Genomic DNA, 22,485 nt, shown 5'->3' on the forward strand with positions numbered 1-22,485 from the left:
ACGCCCGTTGGTTCGGTGAATGAAAGTCATTTTATTAAAATATCAAATGAATCTCCACATTAACATGATATTTAATAATTTTCCCCAAACACTTGTTTTATGAAAAATGCAGTTCTCTAACTGAATTGTTTAGTTTTGTGTGAGTAATGAACCACGATGAGGTAAAGTGGGCTCCAACACTGGCACTTACTTTACATTAATTACGTTGAATAAAGTCCCTGACGCACTTTGTGCACTGAACATAAATACTCTTTATTAATGTTTATTGTGGTTATTATTATCACTTTTAATTAAAACGACACCGTGCAGAGGTGCAGACAGTCTGAGAACATCTCATGCATGCGGTATGAGGATGGAAAATTAATTCTGTATAATCATGTATTGGTTTTAATGTGTGAACTTAATTTAGACTCTGCAGCAGCTCATTCTAACTTTCACTCCATTCACGCCTCTTCTGTCATCCCTGGTCTTTTTTAAAAAAGTAGATATTTTTTCTTCCTTTGTCAGGGGTGACACTGAGCAGCCTTCATTTTCCTCTGTATGAGCATGTTATTCATCAAATATTAAGCTGCCTCTCCTTTATTTTCAACCTGTCATTTATTCCGGGGGATAATGTAATCGACTGCAGAAAATGTGCTCGAGAGATCTCCGATAGCCGTTTCCTACAGGTCAAAAAACCCATTTAATCCCGAGTTGTAATAGGTTTTTGATCAGCTGGAATGGGTTTAATCAACATTCACTCCCGGGATAAGTGACTCTGCAGTGCACACACGACAAAAGACGTGGGTGAGCGCGTTCATTTCCTTCGTCCTGTGACTTGTTTTGTTTACAGCGTGTTTGTGACGTCACATTTCACATCTTTTGTGTTAACGCAGCTTCATTTAGGACTTTTCTAAAAATATGTTTTTCCCTTTATGGAGACAAACTCATTTACACTGCGGCTACACATGAAGAAGTGTTTTTCCTCGGGGCCAGTCGCCACGCTGTGGTGAGATACTTCACGCCTGCAGCAGTGATCTCATTAAGCTTGTGTTTTAATGAGTTTTCTAATAGTGTTAATATGTGACTGTTCAGTGTTACCCTGGCCTTTTATGTCCTTCAGCAACTTGCTCTGGGAGAAACGCAAACATGCTCCAAACATGTGCTAATTAAGTGCAGTGCTGGCTCGTTGACTGTGAGGTTAATGATAAAGTGCGGACTTGATTGTAAGAGATCGGCTTTAATGAATTATAATCGCAGCGAAGTGAGAGCCCTGAGTTTGTCGTGGGCTGATGTGTGCAGCTGAGGCAGGTTTAATAAAGCATGACAGACTTCCCAGCAGACTTCACAGCGCCATAAGTGCCAGTTCAATCCAACGTTACTGTGTTTGGATGTAAGGCAGGGATTTGTTTACCGGAGGGGGAAAAAAAAAAAAAGCCACAGCTGGCGAGCGTCACAAATGTGGCTGGTTGAATATTAATGGATGTTAAGGAGACGAGTGTTGAGTTTTAATATGTCTTAGTCTTCCAGCAAACTGTTACTGCATCATTTATGTTGACAAATCGTATAATTATGGTCTCACAAATCTTTGGAGCCGTTTTTTTGCTCCGCAGTTACATCAGTCCGCCGGAGGAGAAATATCCACATCCTTTATTTTCTTAAATTGTCTTTTGTTGTGTATTGAAAATATTTGTGAAAATAATTAGGGGCGGGAATCACAATACAAAAGGTCCGTGAAAAGTTAGTAAGTGCAGGATTTCTCTATTTATTCACAACAATAGAACAAAGTGCAAAGTGCATAAAGTCTTACGTAGCTTTCTCCGCCGTTATCCCGCCATAAACTCCCTCTTCTTCTGCCAGGTAACTTCTGCCCAAGTTTCCCTATTTCATTTGAGCAGCGCCGCCGTGAGGAGACATGAAGTAGTGACTGTAGTGAGTGAAACCATGGCAGGGACTGTTTATTTTATCTCTCATTAATTAAAATATCCATTATTGATATCACCAAATCGATATTTTGACCCCCTTAAAGCTGATAGTTACATTGCCCTGTTTCATACTGTTATATACAGTATATTAGAGGATTATAATCATGGCAGCATCAGTGTGTAAACTGTTTATTTCCTGTATGTAGTCATGGGGGAGTTATTTCTTTGTGTGATCATTTTCCAGCCAGTATTTGAATTAAAGTCGGATTCTTTGCCTTAAATTTGTCATTATGATGTTAAAAATGATTTATTTCTTCGACTGTGTTTTTCTATTTGATACACAATACAAAGGAACTGCGTTATTCCATCTGCAAACCAATTTAGGGACCAGCATTCATGTTTGCCAGTGCTCTGTTGCCTGTTGCCTCTTTAAATGAACTTGTATAAAAATGTATATATAAAAAGAACAATGGAATCATTTGATTTACATTGTAAGCAAAAAAGAAAATGAGAAAATAAAACTTAAAAGATAATTTCAGCCAAAAAAACAACAACAAAAAACACAATTTGGTTAATTTGATGCGGGGAACCCCCGTGTCACTGGTAGCAGCAGCGTGTGCAGTTCACTTCAATCAAATGTAATTAACAACGGTGACCTGATTTCATGTGTCCTGTGACGCGAGTTATCAAACTGAGGAGTTGGAGATGTGCGTTCTGTCAGCCTTTCATCCCACTGCTCTTTTTTATCTGCTAATGTACTGGGGTAGTAATATATGCCACTGATTTCTTTCAAAAAGTGCAAAGAAAGACAGTTGCCGTTGAAACATTGATGGCAACTGAAGAAGCAGGTTTGGAATCCAGTCGTGAGGTCCATCTATTCTGCTGTTTCGGTGGCAGATTTGGCTTCATTTATATTCAAATGAAGCACCTCAATGCGTTCTAATTAAAAGCACTGTGAATCAGTGCAGTAGAAGTGATGAATGCCTCTGAGAAGAAGGAAGAAAAACAAACTACAATCTCCCTGTAAAGCGACAGGTTGGAGCCGACTTGTCAGAAATATCGTCTCTTTCTCGCTCTCCCTCCACTCTCTCCAGTCAGGGAAAATGGGGAATTAAGCGGAGAGCTCTGTCTCGCCTGATTGAGCAGATGAGGCTGAATTTGTTGGTGAGGAAATAATAGGAATGGGATGATGAGAGCGGGAGGAAGATGAAAATGGACTGCGTCACATGACGTCATTAGCATAACCATATGTTCACTAGAAGAATGTGGTCTGCACGGCGTGTCTAAGTCTGTGCTGGTCTCATGTTGTCCCCGCAGCACCGGGTTTAAACCTCTGCACTGCACTGGGACTCGGTCGCGGGTGGTTTTATTTCCCGTCGGTCTCCCACCAACAGTGAGAAATCATTTACAGACTGCCAAAGCTTTTAAACTGCACTTTATTTGACAGAAAAATAGCGTGAGAGTGTTTACTGCTTTGCATACTGACTCGTCTTGCCAGACGGGCACACTGTTCTCTGGCAAAGGGCCCAGACTGAGAATGAAATGTGAGTTCACCATTAGGTGAGTTATAATTTTGATCCATTTTCAGCGCAGAGGATTAGTGGCTGCTGCTGCTTTGATTAGCTTCTGCCTTTTTGAGGTTGTTAGAAGCGGCGGACCATGATGCACGGTCGACTCAACAACACCCATATCCCAAGGCCTCAAGACCTCCTTACACGTGCACACACACACACACCCCCTATACATCTTCATACAGTGCAAAGGTGGTGCACATTCTCAAACCTGTGTTTGTCCAACTGTTTCATTTGGACAAATATCTGCTGTGAAAAAGGTCTATTATTGTAACAAAATTAAATATCAATAAAGTTTTTTCCAGCACATTTGTAAGTTGTAATTATATAACTTTGAGCCGGTGATTTAAAAATGTTACCATGGGCTCTGAGAAATTGTGAGAGGCACTTAATCGATGAGTCATTTATCAGTTATATTAATAGCTATTAGGTGAACTGTAAGGACATTCGGCACAGATATTTGAGAACAACTCCAGGTTTTCTTGAGTGTCTGACTTTTGTGGTTTAAACATTTTCATTTTGTGCTCTCCATGTATCACAGTTGTCTTCTTTCTCTGCCTCTTTTTCTTGGCCTCCCCTCATTTCCTCTCTCAACACGGTGACAGACTCTTACCAGTGGCTCAAATCGATGAAAATGTGACACTGAACACCTTTGACCTCTGTTCCCAGATGCTCCAGTGGCTTTGACCGCCATCGGCAAGACTGGGTGGACAACAGTTGCCCAGATGAGGTGAGCGTCGAAGACAAATACACACGATGACCAGCCATGATGAAAAACTTTACACCGCCTTTACGACATTTGTCCCGTTTCAGACCAAGGACAATACGTGCGACATCATTGACACGACGTACCTCTACCCCTTCACCACTGCTGTTGTCACCAAAACAACATCCAGGAGCAAAGACACCACTGCAGAAGGGGACAGACTGTCCACCTCTCACACTCCCACCAGTGTCCCCACTGAAGGTAAAGTAGTAAAAACAGAGTTGGAACAAGGCCATGGTGCATATTGTGTCAGAGCCCAGAGCTTTCTTTTAACCTCTAATAGCTAATTCTGTGCTGGCAGGATGTTAAATGAAGTGCATTTGGAACTGTTCTTTATTGTTATTGACGCGTTTCCTCTTTTACAACCTGAACAAGACACTTTTGGAGAGCGCGTCTCCGTAGCTATCCACTTTAGATTAAAAAAAGAAAGGAAATCATCCCAGGTGTCAGGCGGTGGAGCAGAGCACAGCAGCTGTGCGTGCATGCACCAACTGTTACACAATGCCAGCTGAATTGGGACAAATCGATCATAATCGATGTGCCCACACAAACCTGTGGTGATGTCACTATCTTTGTCTCTGCTGGCTCGTCATCAATCTTTGCTTCATGAAAAGTGATTTTCCTTTTCACATGACAAAGCGTTTTCTTTCTTTTCTATCAGGAGAAGGACAATTTTCATTTTTGAAGATAAAGTGCTGGCTTGTGACAAATCCAGATATTAAGGTCCTCTAAAAGTGGTTTGGTGTTATTACCTGCACTCTCCAGCTCGCTCAAGGTCTTTTTTCTTTTTCCATTTGAGAGCTTTAGTTGGGTCTTAATACTGAAGCCATTTAAAAAAAAAAAAAAGTAAGTTTATAGTGTGTGCCCCTGTCAAGTCGTAGCTGTTAAAAATACAAACAAACACTGAACCACTTGTTCCTTTCTGCAGCTGAAAATAGTCCTTGACCAAACCAATGTTTCTAACTGAATAAGAGGCTAATAAAAGTTTTATTTATTTATTTATACTTTTTAACAATGGAATTTTATTTGTGACATGTTTTAATAAATCAGTGGACTTTGGGATGAGGAAAAGAGAGATGGAAAATACTGGGAGACATGGTTATTATCATTAAAACAAACGCTGTGAAGAACTTGCCTCAAGAAAATTATAATACGAGGCAAACGTGACATTAATTTATTATAAAAAAAAAATTAAAATTACAGAACACAATGTTTTGGTTGGTTTTTACCATAAATATAACATCAATGTACCATTTAAAGGACCAGTGGGTATGCTTTTGTGGCATCTCTTCAATTCTACACCACTGGTGTGTTGATCATGTTTGCCTTTTTCTCAAAAGTACAAAAGCATCAAGATGAGAATAAGACATGTTGAGAAAGTTATATTTTCAATGCAAAGTCGTCAAAGGTCATGGTTTAAATTAGTTGTAAACAGGTTACTGTAGCAGTAGATACAGTATTTACTGAAGTGATAAAGTATTTAATATGTCAGAGGTCGTGTGCCTCCCCCTCCTGCATTAAGTGATGAGTGTCTCTTCATAACAGCATTACACAGCAAAGGTTAAGTGAGTTGTGTTGGTTTGATATTGCAGTGTGTAAAGTATTGAGCACATGATTCACTGCAGCCTCAGCGGGAGACTCACCCAGAGCTCACAGCCGCATAATCTCCGCATCATCTAATGTAAATCCCCTTTGAAAAAAGAGCAGACAGGATTCTTTTGCTGAGGATAGGAAAATGACCAAGGTGTCCTCTAAAGTTTGTTTACTTCCATTTCTGTTTTTTGCTCGGTCTTCGGAGAGATGTGAAAGTTACAAGCTGGCTGAATTTATTGTTCCCATCTTCAGCTCATTTTCCTTTTTTATGGCGTTTGAGGAAAGAGATGATGGGCAGTTTATCTTAACCTGCTCCATATGTGGGTGCTGATGAATCAAAATGAAAAGGAGGGAATCATTCGCCCGCTTAAATCCTGGCATTTCAATTAACAGCAACGCGTACTGTACGTGTGCGCCAACATACAGTAAATAATACAACTTGTGTTTGTAGATCCAGGACTTTAAGGGCATGAAATGTAGTGTCTTTTCTCAATTAGTGTTGTGAGTTTTTGTGTCGTCCTGGATGCACTTACTCTTGGATGTCCCAATGAACAATGAGTGTTGCCATCTGGCGCTTTTAGCTCCTAGCAGGGTCACCCAAGGTGGTAAGGTTAAGGGGGAGCTTCCAGACTAAGTGCAATCCAAAGAAGACCTCCACGATGGACCAGGTGGAGGATGATGGATGAAAAGCTGAAGCAGGGATGAGTCTCCCGTTTTCTTGGACTCCATGCCACTGGATCCTGATCCATCCCGATGGCTGCCTGCGCATCAGCCTCCACATGTTAAACCAAATCATGCACAGGCGGCCTCCTTTAAGGGAATCCACCGTAACATCCCGGATTAAGTTCTCTGGCGTCAGGGGCAGGATTGTGAGATCTGGAAGCCCGTAGTCATGAACAGGCACAGCAGGCGGTGGGTGCAAGATCAGTCGCTGGTTTCTTGGATTGAGGCAGAAGCACAACTGAGCAGAATCCACGCTGCCCACCCCACCTGGGGAAGGGGCTAGAAAAGGTGCCCTAAAAATAGCCTGCCTTGCACATCCTGGCTGGATTATCGCAATGTAGCCCTACCTCTGTTTTGCATAATAACAGTTCGGAGGCATCTCATCTAAAATGTCTTAAAATAAATGGTCTAAACGTGCACTAGAACATGATCAACTACATGACTAGTTTGTTCAGTGTTCAGGTGAGACTCCATCTTGAAGCTCCCTATTCCCTAAGAACTATTTCACTCTTACCCTAAGATTTTGCCTTTTCCTGAATTCAAAGCAGAGAAATGATGTTGTTGGGTTAGTGCCTCATTTTTTAGTTTGTGCACTGAGTGTTTTTCCTCATGCCAGTGCCTTTAGGTGAAGCACTGTAACCACTCTTATGAAATGAATACTGTTAAATTCACTTACAATTTCTGGCCCCTTTTTTTCCAAAACAACTTTAGCCTTAAGGATGGTCTTAAAATTATTTTTTTTAAGATGCCAAGGCTTGAGAAAATAGACTCTTGTGTCAAAGAGTGCAGCATTGGCAGTGTTACGCCACACTTTTCCATTTTGTTGATATTATTTTCCTTTTATTAAGCCTTTTTAAAGCCGCCTACCTTCAGGTCCGAGTTATCCTTTACTTCATTCTCACAAAGATAATTGAGTTTCATCACTAAGTGCGGCAGTAGCCGACCTTTTCTCTAAAGCTCCTCTGTTGTGGGAGCTGTGCATAAAAGGACACGCCATCGCAGTTGGGTTTGCGCTGATGAGGATGGATGCAGTGAGTTTATTGAAATCTGTCCAGCTGTGAGGCAAAAACACGACAAGGAGGCTCTGGCCGGTGAATCCGGCGTTTCAGGAGGAATAAAATGGCTTTGGTCTTTGAGTGTGTTTAGTTTTAAGGAGATCAAGGGGTCGTGCTGTGATGCTTGTTGTGGAGCTAACACAGGAAAAAGAAACTCCTGACTGTTAACACACGTATGGAGGATCAGTTTTCTCAACTTCTCCACGTTCACTTCTTTCCTCCGCTGCAGGGGTTAAAGGTCAGGTTAGAGTGCAGACTGGGCTGGTCATGCTCATGCTGACAAACCTGCAGCTGGACCGGAAAGTTACGAAGTCAAGGATTTTAAATCACAAGTATTAAACATCTTTACTGACCGGATGCAAATGATGTTAATCAACCTGTCGTCATATCATGTCTCGTGTACCGGCCTATAGTTTTAGAACCTGGTCTACAGACAAGAAGAATTTATAGTATATATAATAACTATAATATATAATATAATATAATAATTTGTCCTACATTGCATTCAGCTGCTAAACAGACTCTGATCTCACACTTTGAACACTTTATTGTACTGACGCACTGTAATGAAATCATCATGCTATGTTTTAAAGTTGTATTTCTAATGGTTTGTTTCATGCAGTCACAGACAGTGAACAATGTGTCTTTTGCCTTTAGGGGCAATAAAGGTTTCATTCATTAATTTATTCAAACACTGGTCTAAATGGCAATATAAGCAATTAAATACAGACGATTAAGCATGCTAGATTAATTATGTTCACCTGCAGCATAAACCCGCACACGGGTGTTTATGTAGAATAATCGGGTATAGAAAGAACCATGGTCCAACGGATATAAATGCTGCTCTATACCGTTATCTCCTTTAATGATTAATTTAGATCCCAAAACATGTGGCTGCAGAAAGAGAAACAATTCCTTTTGAGATGAATCATTCAGTGAAATATATCTGGTGTGGTGTAAGTGCTGAATTTGCATAATATGAATCCTATGGTGTAAATGTCTGCTGTCCTCCGACAAGTGGGTCACTCTACATTTCCATATTTCGCATTATTCAACAAATCGTGTTCATTTGGTGAATAATACATGCCAAACCATCATATTCAAAGTATTTTTTTTTATTATCAAGTCTTAAATACAATTAATTTGATGTTGAAAGGAAGATGTGTCGTCTCATTTTGGGGATTATTTATTCTGTCAAAGCTTCAAAAAACAAAAATACAAAGAAATGTTGTCTCATGTCTTTCTTTCTTTGTCCACCCACAGATGATACAAAGATCGCGCTGCATCTCAGAGACAACCAGGGTAAGTAAGGACCAGTCTTTCACTGCTCTGACTTATTTCTATGGTTGTGTATGTGTGCGTTTGTGCATGTGAATCCCGTCCCTCTTTGCTTTTTGGAGCTTTGCTCTTCAATCATCAGACAGTGTCATAGATCGTAAGCCCTGGAATAACTAGCACTCCACAATGTTTCATGACATAAACTTTGAAAAATGCGTGGAAAATTCCAGACGTTTTCCGGAGTTTACCGTTCACACGTGAAGAGCATCTCAGGTAATCATTCAGGTCTGATTCATTCACAACAGCAGGAACATTCCTCACTCGCCCGTCTGTGAACTTTCCAAAGATTTTAACGATCTCACTTTGGCATTTCACAGAAATTCAATTCGGATGCTGGCAGGAAAAGTACCAGAAAATGTCCAGAATGATGTATCCTGTCTTTTCATAAAGGCCCTGCAGACAATTTTAGGGAAGGTAGCAGACTTCAGTTGTTTTGGTGTTAAAAGATTTAACTTTAACTGCTTAGTGCGAAATGGAAGGTAAAAAGTGTGAAACATCTACAGAGAAAGTACATGCAATTTTCATCCTGGTCACTCTTGCAAAAATTAAAACGCGAAACATGTATTGTCTGACAATGATCTCATGTTTACAGTAACTTATTTGGCATTTCATTTAAAGGGCCACAAACTACAGCCCAATAACCTCCCAATTGCACTATTTTCAGTTATATGTTTTAGTTGCTAATATGTGGGGAGTGGAAACAACACCTCAAACTGAAATGATTTCCAGTTCTATCAGCGTTTGTAAATATAGCCTCTCAATCATTTCATTCGCTGCTTGAGAGAAATTGGAAAACCAATTTCTATTAGACTTTCATTACACAAACAGTGTCTGGCACTGTGATGAGATGCATTTTATTTTCCATGCATCAAACACGTATCTGGAAATCATGTTCAAGGTGAAAAGTAATGGTAAGGAAAGGCACTGTGACCATCAGATGTGAAGAAAACACAAAGCATGAGTTTCTGTTGAAGATGTCGTTTTTAAGACCAGGGTCACAACGTCACCCATGTTGGGGTTTTTGCAGCCAGAAGTTCAGAAGCATCACCTACAGGGAGGATACTTCTAGCCGTCCTGGCCTTTTCCTGAGTCCCGTAAGGGACTGAAGAGGTTACTTGGTTTTGCAAACTTCTACCAGACATTCTTCAGGGGTTGCAGCACTTTGGCCACACCTCTTTCAGCCCTTACATCCTCAAAGGTCCAGTCTCCCTTGGTTGACAAGGCTTTCCTGGACTTTAAGGCTCATTTCACATTCTCAGCCACTGGTCTCTCTTTCAGTCCGCCTCCAGGTTCCAACCATCTGAGTCCAAGCCAGAAAAGCGCTGAGCTGTTCAGCTGACTGGTATGCCACTGCTGCCAACCAAAGACTAACCCTGAGTCTTGTGCACACTGTCGCTGGCTCCGGAAGAGGACCCTGGAATGACGTTTAACATTCCTGAAGATGGTACTGGGGAACTCTTCCCGTTCGTGGGAACACCATGCTGTCGGAAGCCACAGAGTTGGAATATGACGGGTTGGACCACGAGGGCAGAGCAGGACAGTCGTGGGGGGAATCAAATTAACCAAATTTGAGAGGAGAGGAAGAGTCTGATGGCTGCAGGGTTGCCAGCCATTGTGATTGACACGATCCAGAGTGCCATCCATACGTGCTTAAGTGGCGTGCTTTTGAGACTTGGTGTGGAGAGAGGCATGTCTCTCCCTGTCAGAGCTCAGTGGTGGAAAAATGTACTTTTGTTCACCCCTCAAAAAATCTGCTGTTACCCACCTGTGGGCCCTGTGATTACAGCAGCAGAGATAGAGAACAACAGGATCAAACCACTTTACTCAAGAGCATCCACTCAACATCACCACTCTTTAGCATGTTTTTACAAAGAGGCTTTAATCATATCCACTTATACATGTGTGCAATCTGTATTTACACTTGAGAAAACCATTGAGGGTTGACCTTCATTTTCAGTGATAAAGTGAAAACTACAAAGAAACAAAAGAGCAATTCAAGCAAAACATAGAAAAAAATGTCAGAGGAAGAAAAGTAGATGTGGATATGCTGTATTCTGTTCCACGAGCCAGCTGCAGTAGAAGAACAGCAGTTTTTCCAAGGTCAGAGCTGGTGGAATAAAGGGGTAAAGTCCCTCTAATTGATTATTCTGATGAATATTCTGGTAATTTTCTGAATAAATACCAACGTAAATCCATTTGATTTTATTGTGCACAATACTGTGATGAGTTCTCCAAGTATCACAAATTATGAATCTTAAAGCATGAGTGAACCCCAAAGATTTTAGTGCAGTTGAGGATTTACATGTCTATAATACACTTATTTTTGCACTTATCGTTAACTTCCTAAAACTGCAGTGAGAAAACAATTCGATAGATGCAGCGCTAAAGCAGAGCTGAGAAATAAAAGATTTAAAATATTTATTTTCTATGAGGTGTGCATGTCCGTTAGTTACCCAGTCCTCGAAAAAAAGAACAGAAACAGCAGAGAACAGATCCAATGCAGTTTGCCGAAGACACGTTTTCATTTGTGTTGACTTTCGTCAAACCCACCGTGTGCCTCGCTGTCGACTTTAAATGAAACTGACTCCTTGAGCGGCTCCAGAGATCCACTTTCTTCCCACTGGTTATTTGGCCGCTGGGCTGTTGACTTCTCATTGAGTCTCTTCATGTTCATGTCACAACAGCATGTCACATCCAGCAGAACTAGAAATGGGGGGAAAAGTTGTTTCGCTTCAAACATGACTTGACCCGGTGAAAGCTGCTGTGATAAAAATGCTTTGTTAAAAACTAAATTGCTTTTAATTAAGTCGGATGAAAAGCATCTGGATGTAGCAGGTTCAATACATGTTTGCTTAAGTCTATCATATCTTTTTGATCTTATTGACTTACAAAAGTCCACAGAGAATCAGCATTTTTAACCTGCACAAACGCAGAGTTTCTGCATTTTTTCTCTGTGTCCCTCATGTCCAACTGAACAAAGGATTTGAAACACTGAAATCACAAATGACCACATCTGAATTCACTAATGGAGGCAGAAGTGAATCAACAACTCCTTTGTGCTGTGATGTAAAATCCCTGATTTTCTCCATGGACTTTGGTTCAAGGACGTGAGCAGTTTACAAAGCAACACTTCCTTTTGGAAAAGGCTGTGTAAGAAGTGGATAAAATCTTGTTTTCAGTGCATGTCCATGTACACTGACTTAGTCCGTATCTCTATTATATATATTTTAGTGCACAACTGATACTATTATTATTATAAATCACCCATCCATATTGAACATTTTACGTTTTTGGCACATGCCGACGCTACACTGACGTACAGAAACACTCAGCAGACGTGGTTTTATTACCAGTCGGTTATGGTCTGTGCTGGAAATCAATGAGGCAGGGAGCCAAGGGAGTGGCTGCTTGGCTGACGAGCTTCGACGAGGTTGTTGGGGGGCCAGAGAGTGTGCCGTTAGATCTGTGTGAAACCTGCTATAATTCAATGTGAAATAAGATACTCCTTTCCTGCCAATCCTCATTGATGTGTCAGTGCAATGAATGCTATTTCTTTGGGGGGGTTTTTTTTTAGCTGACAAGCAGGTGAAAACATTGTTTTGCATGATTTTATGCCCCCATAGATGAAAATAAAAGACTCCCAACAGCTTGCATGATGTTCTTTTCATCCCTCAAAGCATATAGTTGATGCTTTAAAGGCAAGTATTGACTTTTGAAGGACGTGCTTATTATGTAGTCACGACATACAGCCTCATCTCGTATGTTATATCTCAGATATAACAACTCTAATGAGAATTAACTTCTCTCAAACATACATTAGTTGTAGAAATGTAAAGCTTTATGTTTTGAGTTCCGTTAAAAATCATGTCGTGTTTTTAAGGGGAATTCATGTGAGACAGCAGGGAATTGATGAATAATGAGTGCCTCCTTCTAGTCAATACTGAAACTCTATATACTTTCTCAATACTTTTAACCTCGTCAGCCATAAAGTTTTGTATGACGGCATCTGTGTTTTGTGTATAAAGTTTTTTATAACGAGTCGTTTTATGTTTGTTTGTCTTAGTGATGCCGGCCGACAGTGCTGTGGGCAGGAAGCCTGGTACACACCCTCTACACACCGGTCTGATCCTCGGGATCCTGCTGGTCACTCTGGTCATGGTTGCTGGTGTGCTGGTCACCGTCTACATCTACCACCATCCCACGTCTGCTGCCAGCCTCTTCCTCATCGAGGTGTGACACTGACAAATGACATGATGATGATGATGATGATGATGAACACAGGATGCTTAACCTTGTGGGAGGGGGGGAAATAATATAATATAATATAATGGAGGTTTGAAGATCAACACTTATATTAGGTACAAACAATTCAATATAATTCAAATGGTTATAGCTAAACACAAACAAATCAAATGATAAATGAAGTAATCCTATTAATGAATTAATAAATAACATTGAAATAATAGAATATGTAACCAAAGTATTACATTTAAAAATGATATAGATTATATACAAAACATAGAAAAAATGTAATAAAATATTAAGTAGTAATACTACCAGATTTCTTTGAATAGATGTCACGTCCACTTTCTTCATCAGATCTGCTCTGAAATCGAATATGTTCGTCTTTGTCTCCAAATGTCTTTCATCAGTTTAATGATTTCCAGAGTGGAAAGAAAACACAAGTTTCTTGGCAGATAAAACTATATGAAAAACAATTCATGATAGGAATTCTGTTTTGTGGTTTAAAAAAAAAGATGAATTCTCTTTATGATGATGATAAAAAAATGCAGACTTGAGCTTTTGGTCATTTGGGAATGAAATCCTCAGTTTTGTTGAGGGGGGAAAAGTTACTCACTGTTAAGTCTGACCATACAAATCGTTCAAAAGATAAAACTAATTCCTTAAAAATGCAGACAGTCCTCATTTGCCAGAGTATGGTCAGGGTCAGAAATATGCAGAAATTCTGTTGAATTGCGAGGAGACATATTTCTCCAGCGTTCAGACATTCCAGTGTAATAATAAGAAAACACGTCTGCTCCGAAGTCTCTGGCCGACTGTGTAAAAACACTGCAGATACATGGAGAGTTGTCTCTGGTCTGGACACAGCTCAGTGCATTTTATTCAACAAATCCTGAATCATAAATGTGCCGAAATATTTTCACAGGACTCCGTTTGGCTTAATGGGGGTTAAAGTGAACTCCCGGACAATGAATTCAAGCTGTGCAAAGTTCACGGGTGTGTTTTTATGTGTTTTTATTTAGATTATTTTATTTATTTAGTCGCTTTTAAGGACAAATCAACAGTGTTTTGGTTTTTTGTTAACAACTGAAACACGAGTCATTTGTGCATTTGTTGAAGGCCATTTTCGGAAAAAAGGCTTAATGTTCACTCTTTACTAAGATTTTTTTGTCATTGCTTTTCACAGCACTGAAAACATAATGACCATGGGAAAACACTCAAGTGTCTAACATTGCAGAGTTTTACCCAATTTATTATTACAAAAGTAAAAACCCATTATTGCAGTCTCACCCTGTCTCCTTAGTGGAGTTCAGGTTCAGGAACCAGCTTCTGACATGAAGGTTCACTCAATTTTACGTCACAGGACACAACACTTGTTGATGCACTGCTGTCTCCACCACTAAGTTACAATATTTTATTTTGGAACGTCTGTGTTTTGAGGTCCTTTTGTTTTGATTTCTCTAAATGATAAAAACTTAGCAAACATTGCAGCAGCAGCAGTAGAGCAGCCTCTCCTGTGTCCCTGCGAGCTAAAAAAAAAAGCTGATTTTTCTCTATGGACTTTGGCGCAGGTTTAAAAACTTCAGTTACAAGCCAAAAAAGGCTGTTGATGATAGAGTGAGATAAAGAGGTAAACATAGTCTTTAGATGTCATTGACTTAAGCAGATCTAGATGTTATTAGGTGTGTTTCTGGCAACATTGCATAAGGCATAGTCAGCACTGAAGGTGTGTTCAAAATCTGAACTACTACTTTAATTGTGGCAGGTAACAGACAGAGGTGACCTTCAATCATCACGTCTAACCTTGATGACACCATGAGCTTTATTATAACCCTCATCCTCACACAAACACATGTTCTCTCCTGCCTCCCTTTGCAGAGACGTCCGAGCAAGTGGCCGGCCATGAAGTTCCGCCGGGGCTCAGGTCACCCAGCCTACGCTGAAGTGGAGCCGGTGGGCCAGGAGAAGGAGGGCTTCATCGAGTCTGAGCAGTGCTGAGGCAGGAGGGGAGCGTCTGCATCCCTGCTGCCCCCCCCCCCACCCTCCTCTTCTGCCTCCTCCACCCGTGCCAGACCTCCTCTCTCCTGCTCCACAGGGGACTTTTTTTCTCCAGGAGCCTCCAGGATCTGCAGGAGCGCCGTGTACTCCTAATGACTCGTTGAGACTCTCGTACCAGCCCATTGAGCGCTAGATGAGATCGGGGAAACAACAGCCGCCGTTACGGGGAATTGAGAAAACCCTGAAAGCTGATGCAAACGCATTGTCCGGCAACCTTTTCAAGAAGGACTTGCCGTGGACGGAGGGAGGGAACAGCAAGCTGTCGTGTTGCCATGGAGGGATTGTACAGCCTGACTGCCTTGACTGCTACTGGTGTGTCTGCGAGGAGGAGGGATGGAGGGGGAGGAGAGGGATGGAGGGAGGGAGGGAGGGTGAACTACACCACATATATATTTTCAGAAACAATACAGAGTATGTGAACAGAGATTTCCACTTAATTGTTGGTGGGGTTAAACAGTATAGGCCTTTGTATATCCATCAGGTTTTTACGTCTTTCCTTTAATTTTTCTTTCATTATGTTGTTTCGACGGGGTTTTTAGGCGCGTGTGTGTCTGAATACACCATCGGTATTGCTTTTCGATACGGTAGCAGGCTTAGCTGACTTTTCCCACAGCTCGCTGTTGCACACAGAGGCGGCCGCGGCAGTGTCCGTGTGATACGACACGAGCTGAACTCCTGTCACTGCGATCTCTCACGTCAGAGTAAAAGCTCTGAGCTTTGTGTGGAATTACTTTGATGTTTGGCTGGTTGAATTTTACTGAAAATGAAGTGTGAGGTGTTATTTTTTGTTCACTGAGAATATGACAGGGTGTCCGCAGGTCCTTAAAAAGCCTTATCATTGATTATCTTTTAAATCTTGTTTTTGAAAGCTCTTCAAAATGCCATGGAGATGGTAAACTGGATTTCTACTGTACATTTTCTTTTTGCAAAGAATTAGGCAAATGTATGAGTTTTTGTAATGTGCATTAACGGTCTAAATTATAAGAACACACACAGAAGTTAAACAAGCACAGAGACAGGAATTGAGAGTAAAAACAGAAAATGAGTCCATAAAGAGAATAAATCTGTTATTACGAGTATGTGAGTTCTGATTAAGCACAGATTACTTCACTGTCTCAGTCTATTCTGGAAATCCCCTTCACTCTCAATGTGTATTTTTAAACGAGAAACACGGCGCTACAAATCAATCGCCCTGCATGTGTATTGATTGTTCTGCTATTAAGAACCGGCGCACATCATTTGTGAATGTCAAGTCTTAAATTTGATCAAAGTGGCCTTGAAAAGGGTCTTTAAAACGTCTTAACTTTGGCTTCCTTATACCTGCAGATACCCTGAATATAATCGTTTTTTGTTGTTTTTTGAGTAGGTGATGGGCACACTATCCTTTCATATTGGTGGTTCGGTGGATTTATTTTGTCATTTATAGCATTTTGGTTGTTATTATTTGCCGTGCCATTTCTTTTTCCCTGACTAGGGTTTGCACATCCCCCCCCCTCCCCATGCACAATTCTTTTTCTTTTCTCATTTGACATGTGGTACTAATGCAAAATTGCAAGACAGGCGCTTGTGAGTGTGAATATATTTTCTACAGTGTAAATGGTTTATGTTAGAGAGTGTGAATCTGTGTGTGTGTGTGTGTGTGTGTGTGTGAGATATCACAACGAGAGCAGTGTGCAGAAGTGACTGGAGATCCACCTGCTATATGGGTGCATATGTTTGAGCTGGCTCTAGTTGATTCTTACAGATTTGAATCATGAGGTATCTGGATACAGTTTGTGTGAGCCAGGAAACACACTGGGGTTGAGTTGGAGTTTGTTTTTTTTTTCTTTTTTCTTGATTTTACTTTGTAGCCAGCAGAACCAGATCTGTGTCCATGTTTAACAATTCATGTCTGACTCATCTCTACGATACATACGTGTACATACCGAGGCCAAAACATTTGCAGATTCAGGTAATCCATTGCAAACATTTGTAGGATAGCAGTAATAGTTCTGGGAAACTTTATTTTTTATGAGTGGCCTTTTTTTTGTGTACTTTTTTTTACCTAAATGTGAATATTGTTCCAATCACGTCCGTCACAGATTTAAAACAAAAACGGCAAAATTAATTTCTACTGTAAAATATTCTTTCAAGACAAAAAGTCACGGTTTTACACCAATGATTGTAGACGCATTTTACAGACGCCATCGATGTCCTGGAATTCTACTGAAAAATGAAACGTGCAATATTACACCTGTTCCGTTTGAAGATGCACCTCCTCGTATATATTTTGTTTCACATTTTACTTTGTGTCGCCATGCCATTGAGACCAAAGACTAGTCGACGTCTGAGTGCGATATGTTTCCAAGTGTTTACCTCAGTGTCCGCAACTCATTACCCAGCATGCCACAGTGCATATCATGCCAACTGGTGGTATTTGGTTTGGTTTTGGATTTAGTCGTTTCTCTAAATCCCTCACCACCGAGCAATGGTTTTCAGAGAGTAGCACAATTTTCATACATTCATTCATTCATTCATTCATCTCTACCGCTTTATCCTCCACATGAGGGTCGCGAGGGGCCGCTGGTGCCAATCCCAGCTGACATTGGGTGAAAGGACAGGTCACCAGTCCATCACAGGGTGAGTAGCACAACTTGTCGAGTCTTAAAAAGTTTCAAATCCTCACCGTTGTTTTTGGTGTACCTCCAAAAGACCCAAGATTCAGTTTGTTTGATTTGAAAGAAAAGTAGTAAAAGCTACTGGAATAAAAAAATAAAACGCTTAAAATTATATCACGATAACGCAATGATAAATATTTCACAGAATTTCAAAATAAAAGTCTCCGTGTTGATATGCAACGGTGTATAGTTCACAATAACAATGTATTTGTGATGCAAAATGAATCTATTACTAAAAATAACCTACAGAAATAACTCCATTATGACCAGGGCCACATGAAATGGACTGAAGGTCCACATGTGGCCCATGGGCCGCGAGTTTGAGACCTCTGCTCTGTTATGTGTAGAAACTCTTGATAAATTTACCTCCAATATGAATTTAAAGTGAATTCATGGCGTTTCTTTAGAACAGGAAGCTTGGCAAGCATAGCAACAGTAACTAAGGAGGGCGTGGCTTGCATCTCCTATCTAATTCTGTGATATCAATGCGATGAGAGACTCTCATTAGCACATGAGCTACACACCCAAAGATGCAGCACAGTCTCCACGTATGAAAACCAAACGAATGACTCACTGGCTGCGTTTAAACCCTTGTGTCATAAGTACACTTCTCTTGTGGTCTCATTGGTGTCGGCTTGAAGGAGAAAACAAACCCTTTTGCTTTTTATGACTCGTCGTAACTTCCCTGCAGGATCCAGGAGACAGCAGGAGGTTTAGTGTAACAGGCTAATGGCTTCCACACACCTTCAGATACTCTTCTCTAACAGTCGTGTCAGGAGGAGAAACGCTCTCTGTGATTGTTTGGGACACATGCTTGTCGTCTTGCTGCCACCTGAAAACTGCAAGTGTTACTATAACCACTCTGAGAAAAGTGGCTGATGGTCTGATTGTTTGTTTGCGACGAGCATTGAAAACCCTTTAACTGCTCTACTGGAACTCCATTCATCGCTGTGACCTACGTCGCTAGCAAGTTATTTCAGATGATGAAAAGCAGCACGGTGGTGGTGTTGCTGTGTGCTGTTTTGATTGATAAATGACATGTTCTTTATTCTCCGACTCACAGTTTGGGTTGAACGACGGCCGTCAGAGTGGAGTGTGAAGAAATGACTATATGACTTTTTCTTTCAGCCGCAATCTTGTTTTTCCTTTTGTCTGTCAGTTTCTTATGTTATCACGACACTTCATAGCACACAACTTGATCACACAGTATCATGGCTGTCTGTAATTTCTGTAACTACTGTTGTTTTGATCACATTTAAAACAATAAACAGTGTTGTTAAAAACTTGCACTTGTGCAAGAAACGTCTTTGTGTTTGAGTGTAACCAATAGTTACTCCTGTCGTACTCAAAATGGGCACTAACTATTTTGATAATGGGTGATTTTTCAGATTTTATCTTCTGTAATGCAAACAAGACCTTTGAGAAAATAATTTTGAGGTTTAGAAAACATTAATCAACAGATTAAAGGTCCAGTGTGTGAAATTTAGGTTAAATTATTTTTGCATATATGTGATATGAAATAATCATACTGATGTTTAATGAGGGTACACTTGCTAGAATATATGCATTGTTGTTTTCATGACCCCAGAATAAGCCCTTGATTGTTACTTTAAGAGTTTTTTTTTTTTTTAGGAATCATTGTCTTGAAACGTTAACCAGGTTAACCAGCGTCACATTTCAGTTGCAGACAAAACATGTGTGACGTGTCTTTTTACTCTCCAATCATTGCTTGTTTTCTTATTCACCTGAATGCTAGTGATGTTTTTTTTGTTTTTTGTCAATTAATCCTGATGTGAAACATTACTTTCATTATTTAACCTAATACTGAAATTCACGACACCTGAACTGTTCCTTTAACTGCAGCTGTTTGTAGGTCTTCAGCCATAGGACATGAGATAAGTAGCAGCCAGTTCAAAATGTTAAAATCTCATCATTGCAGTAAATGAGTAAAGAAATGTGAGTAAAATACATAAAATGTTTTTATTGTGAACTTTATATCAGTCCATATCAACACAGATACTTTTATATTTTAATTCTACTAAACCACAGCTCATGAGGCAGCTTTTATAAGATGAGGGGGAAAGGACATCCTGTCCAGCAGATGGCAGCATTTCCTACAGGTGGTGGCTTTTTTTTTCTCTGTTTTAGCAAAAAAGTTTTGAAATAACAACAATTTCAGCTGCCATTTTTCTTGAACGTTGATTAATTACAGATGGAGCTGCACCTGCACAAAGACACACTGATTTAAAAGGTTTTGTGTACTTTCCATGACTTGGTACAATCCACTCCTCCCCTCTGTGTCGATCTATTTGGAATGTTCCACTTCATTTGTCGGAGGCGGAGCTTCTTCTACGCAGAGACAGAGGACGAGGAGCAGCGGGAACAAACATCTGGTAACTGCAGCTTAGAAATGATCCACACATTTCTTAGATTCTCTGTTGACGCTCTGTTCACACCTGCTGTTAACGTCCGACCTGAGGGATCCGATCACAGGTGTTCAGATTACACCTGCTAATGCTAATGTGACGTCACTGCTCCACATGTAAACACACACGCCTTTCATTTCATTTCTCTTCACATACAAATGATGTTGTTTTCTGATTGTTACAGAAAGACAAAGAATCCAGGAAATGTTAATGTTATCAACATTGTTAACGTTCCAAAAAGATAATACTATGATATGATAATAAATTTCAGGGTGGAGAGGAAGAAGGGCTTGAAGATAGGAGAGACATACACAAATGATTACCAGGCAAAATATGCGGTAGAGCTCTGAAATTATCAAAATGAAAAATAAAGGATTTTTTGTTGTATGCATGTACTTTATGTGTATGTATTGTACTTGGATTGTGTTAATAAAATCCAAAGTGTAAAAATAATTCATTCAGCGGCCCTCATCTCTCTTATCTAATCTCTCTTATTTTCACTGAAAAAAATTCGTCTAGTGGAAATTCTGATTGGCTGGTGATGAAAAAGGTTTAGAACCCCCAAGTGACTGTTCTCAAAATTCTGACCCGGACGAGAAAGTTAAGTACACCAAGTAAGTCAGTAAATCTTTATCAGCCTGAATGGCTCACACCATCAGAAGGAGTCTTGGATCTCAGAGGTTGTGAGTTCAACTCTTGCAATCAACTGAACTTCTGCCAACTTTAGAACTTCAGACCAACATGAGAATTTAAAAATACTAGCAACGTCTTGTTCAGCAGGTCAGTAAGAATAGCTTGTGCTGGAAGAATAAGACTTGTAGGTCAAAGGTTGTGAGTTCAAGTCTTATGGTGAACTGTTTGAGTGCGATGTTCAAAGTAAACAGTCAAAAGCTCTAAGAGAACCTGAAGAAGAGAAGTTGCAGGTAGCTCAGTGGACAAGAATGCTGCTTTGAAGTCCACAGCTCATGAGTTCAGTTCTTGTGAGGACCAGGATATTTTAAAGGTCAACATCCAAAGTGAAGATTGAAAGGAGACCGAAAGTCCTAATTGCAGTATGAATTGGTGGCGCAGTGGTTTTGTTCACAACCATGGGAATGTGTGAGTTACAAGGTGACATTAAAGAGGTGAGGTTGGAGCAGGGGCAGGGCAGGTAGCAAGACGTGAGGAGGGGCAGGGAAGGGTCGGAGGTCAAATACTTTATATTACACTGTGCAGCAAAAGGTAAACTTGAGTTCTTCATAAGACCTGAACTGACAACCTCAGACATACAAGTCCTGTTCTTCCAACAGGAGCTATTCCTACAGAGCTGCAGAACAATACGTTGCTGGTATTTTTAACTTGTTATTTTGGTCTGAAGTTTGAAATTATTACTATGACTTTTTTGGTGATTTTGGACGACATACTATACTATGACCTTTTTGACAGATTTTGGACAACATACTATACTATGACTTTTTTTGGTGATTTTGGACGACATACTATACTATGACTTTTTTGACCGATTTTAGACGACATACTATACTATGACTTTTTTTGGTGATTTTGGACGACATACTATACTATGACTTTTTTGACTGATTTTGGACGACATACTATACTATGACTTTTTGGACTGATTTTGGACGACATACTATACTATGACTTTTTTTGGTGATTTTGGACGACATACTATACTATGACTTTTTGGACTGATTTTAGACGACATACTATACTATGACTTTTTTTGGTGATTTTGGACGACATACTATACTATGACTTTTTTGACTGATTTTGGACGACATACTATACTATGACCTTTTTTTGGTGATTTTGGACTACATACTATACTATGACCTTTTTGACCGATTTTGGACGACATACTATACTATGACTTTTTTTGACCGATTTTGGACGACATACTATACTATGACTTTTTTTGGTGATTTTGGACGACATACTATACTATGACTTTTTTTGGTGATTTTCCATGACATACTATACTATGACTTTTTGGACTGATTTTGGACGACATACTATACTATGACTTTTTTTGGCGATTTTGGACGACCTACTATACTATGACTTTTTTGACCGATTTTGGACGACAAACTATACTATGACTTTTTGGACTGATTTTGGACGACATACTATACTATGACTTTTTTTGGCGATT

General features: G+C 40.1%; 1 protein-coding gene across 1 annotated transcript in view; it reads left to right on the forward strand.

Moving 5' to 3' along the window:
* plxdc2b (plexin domain containing 2b) overlaps positions 1-16,091 on the forward strand; it is an 83,383-nt gene extending 67,292 nt beyond the window's left edge. The window contains exons 10-14 of the mRNA XM_058638256.1: positions 4,145-4,205; positions 4,289-4,442; positions 8,876-8,914; positions 13,014-13,180; positions 15,071-16,091. Coding sequence (XP_058494239.1) covers positions 4,145-4,205; positions 4,289-4,442; positions 8,876-8,914; positions 13,014-13,180; positions 15,071-15,190 — 541 coding nt within the window. The 3' untranslated portion in view covers positions 15,191-16,091. The remainder of the gene's footprint in view (positions 1-4,144; positions 4,206-4,288; positions 4,443-8,875; positions 8,915-13,013; positions 13,181-15,070) is intronic.
* The last annotated feature ends 6,394 nt before the right edge of the window (positions 16,092-22,485 follow it).

This window comes from Solea solea, chromosome 1 (genome assembly GCF_958295425.1).
Source record: "Solea solea chromosome 1, fSolSol10.1, whole genome shotgun sequence".
Lineage (NCBI taxonomy): Eukaryota > Metazoa > Chordata > Actinopteri > Pleuronectiformes > Soleidae > Solea > Solea solea.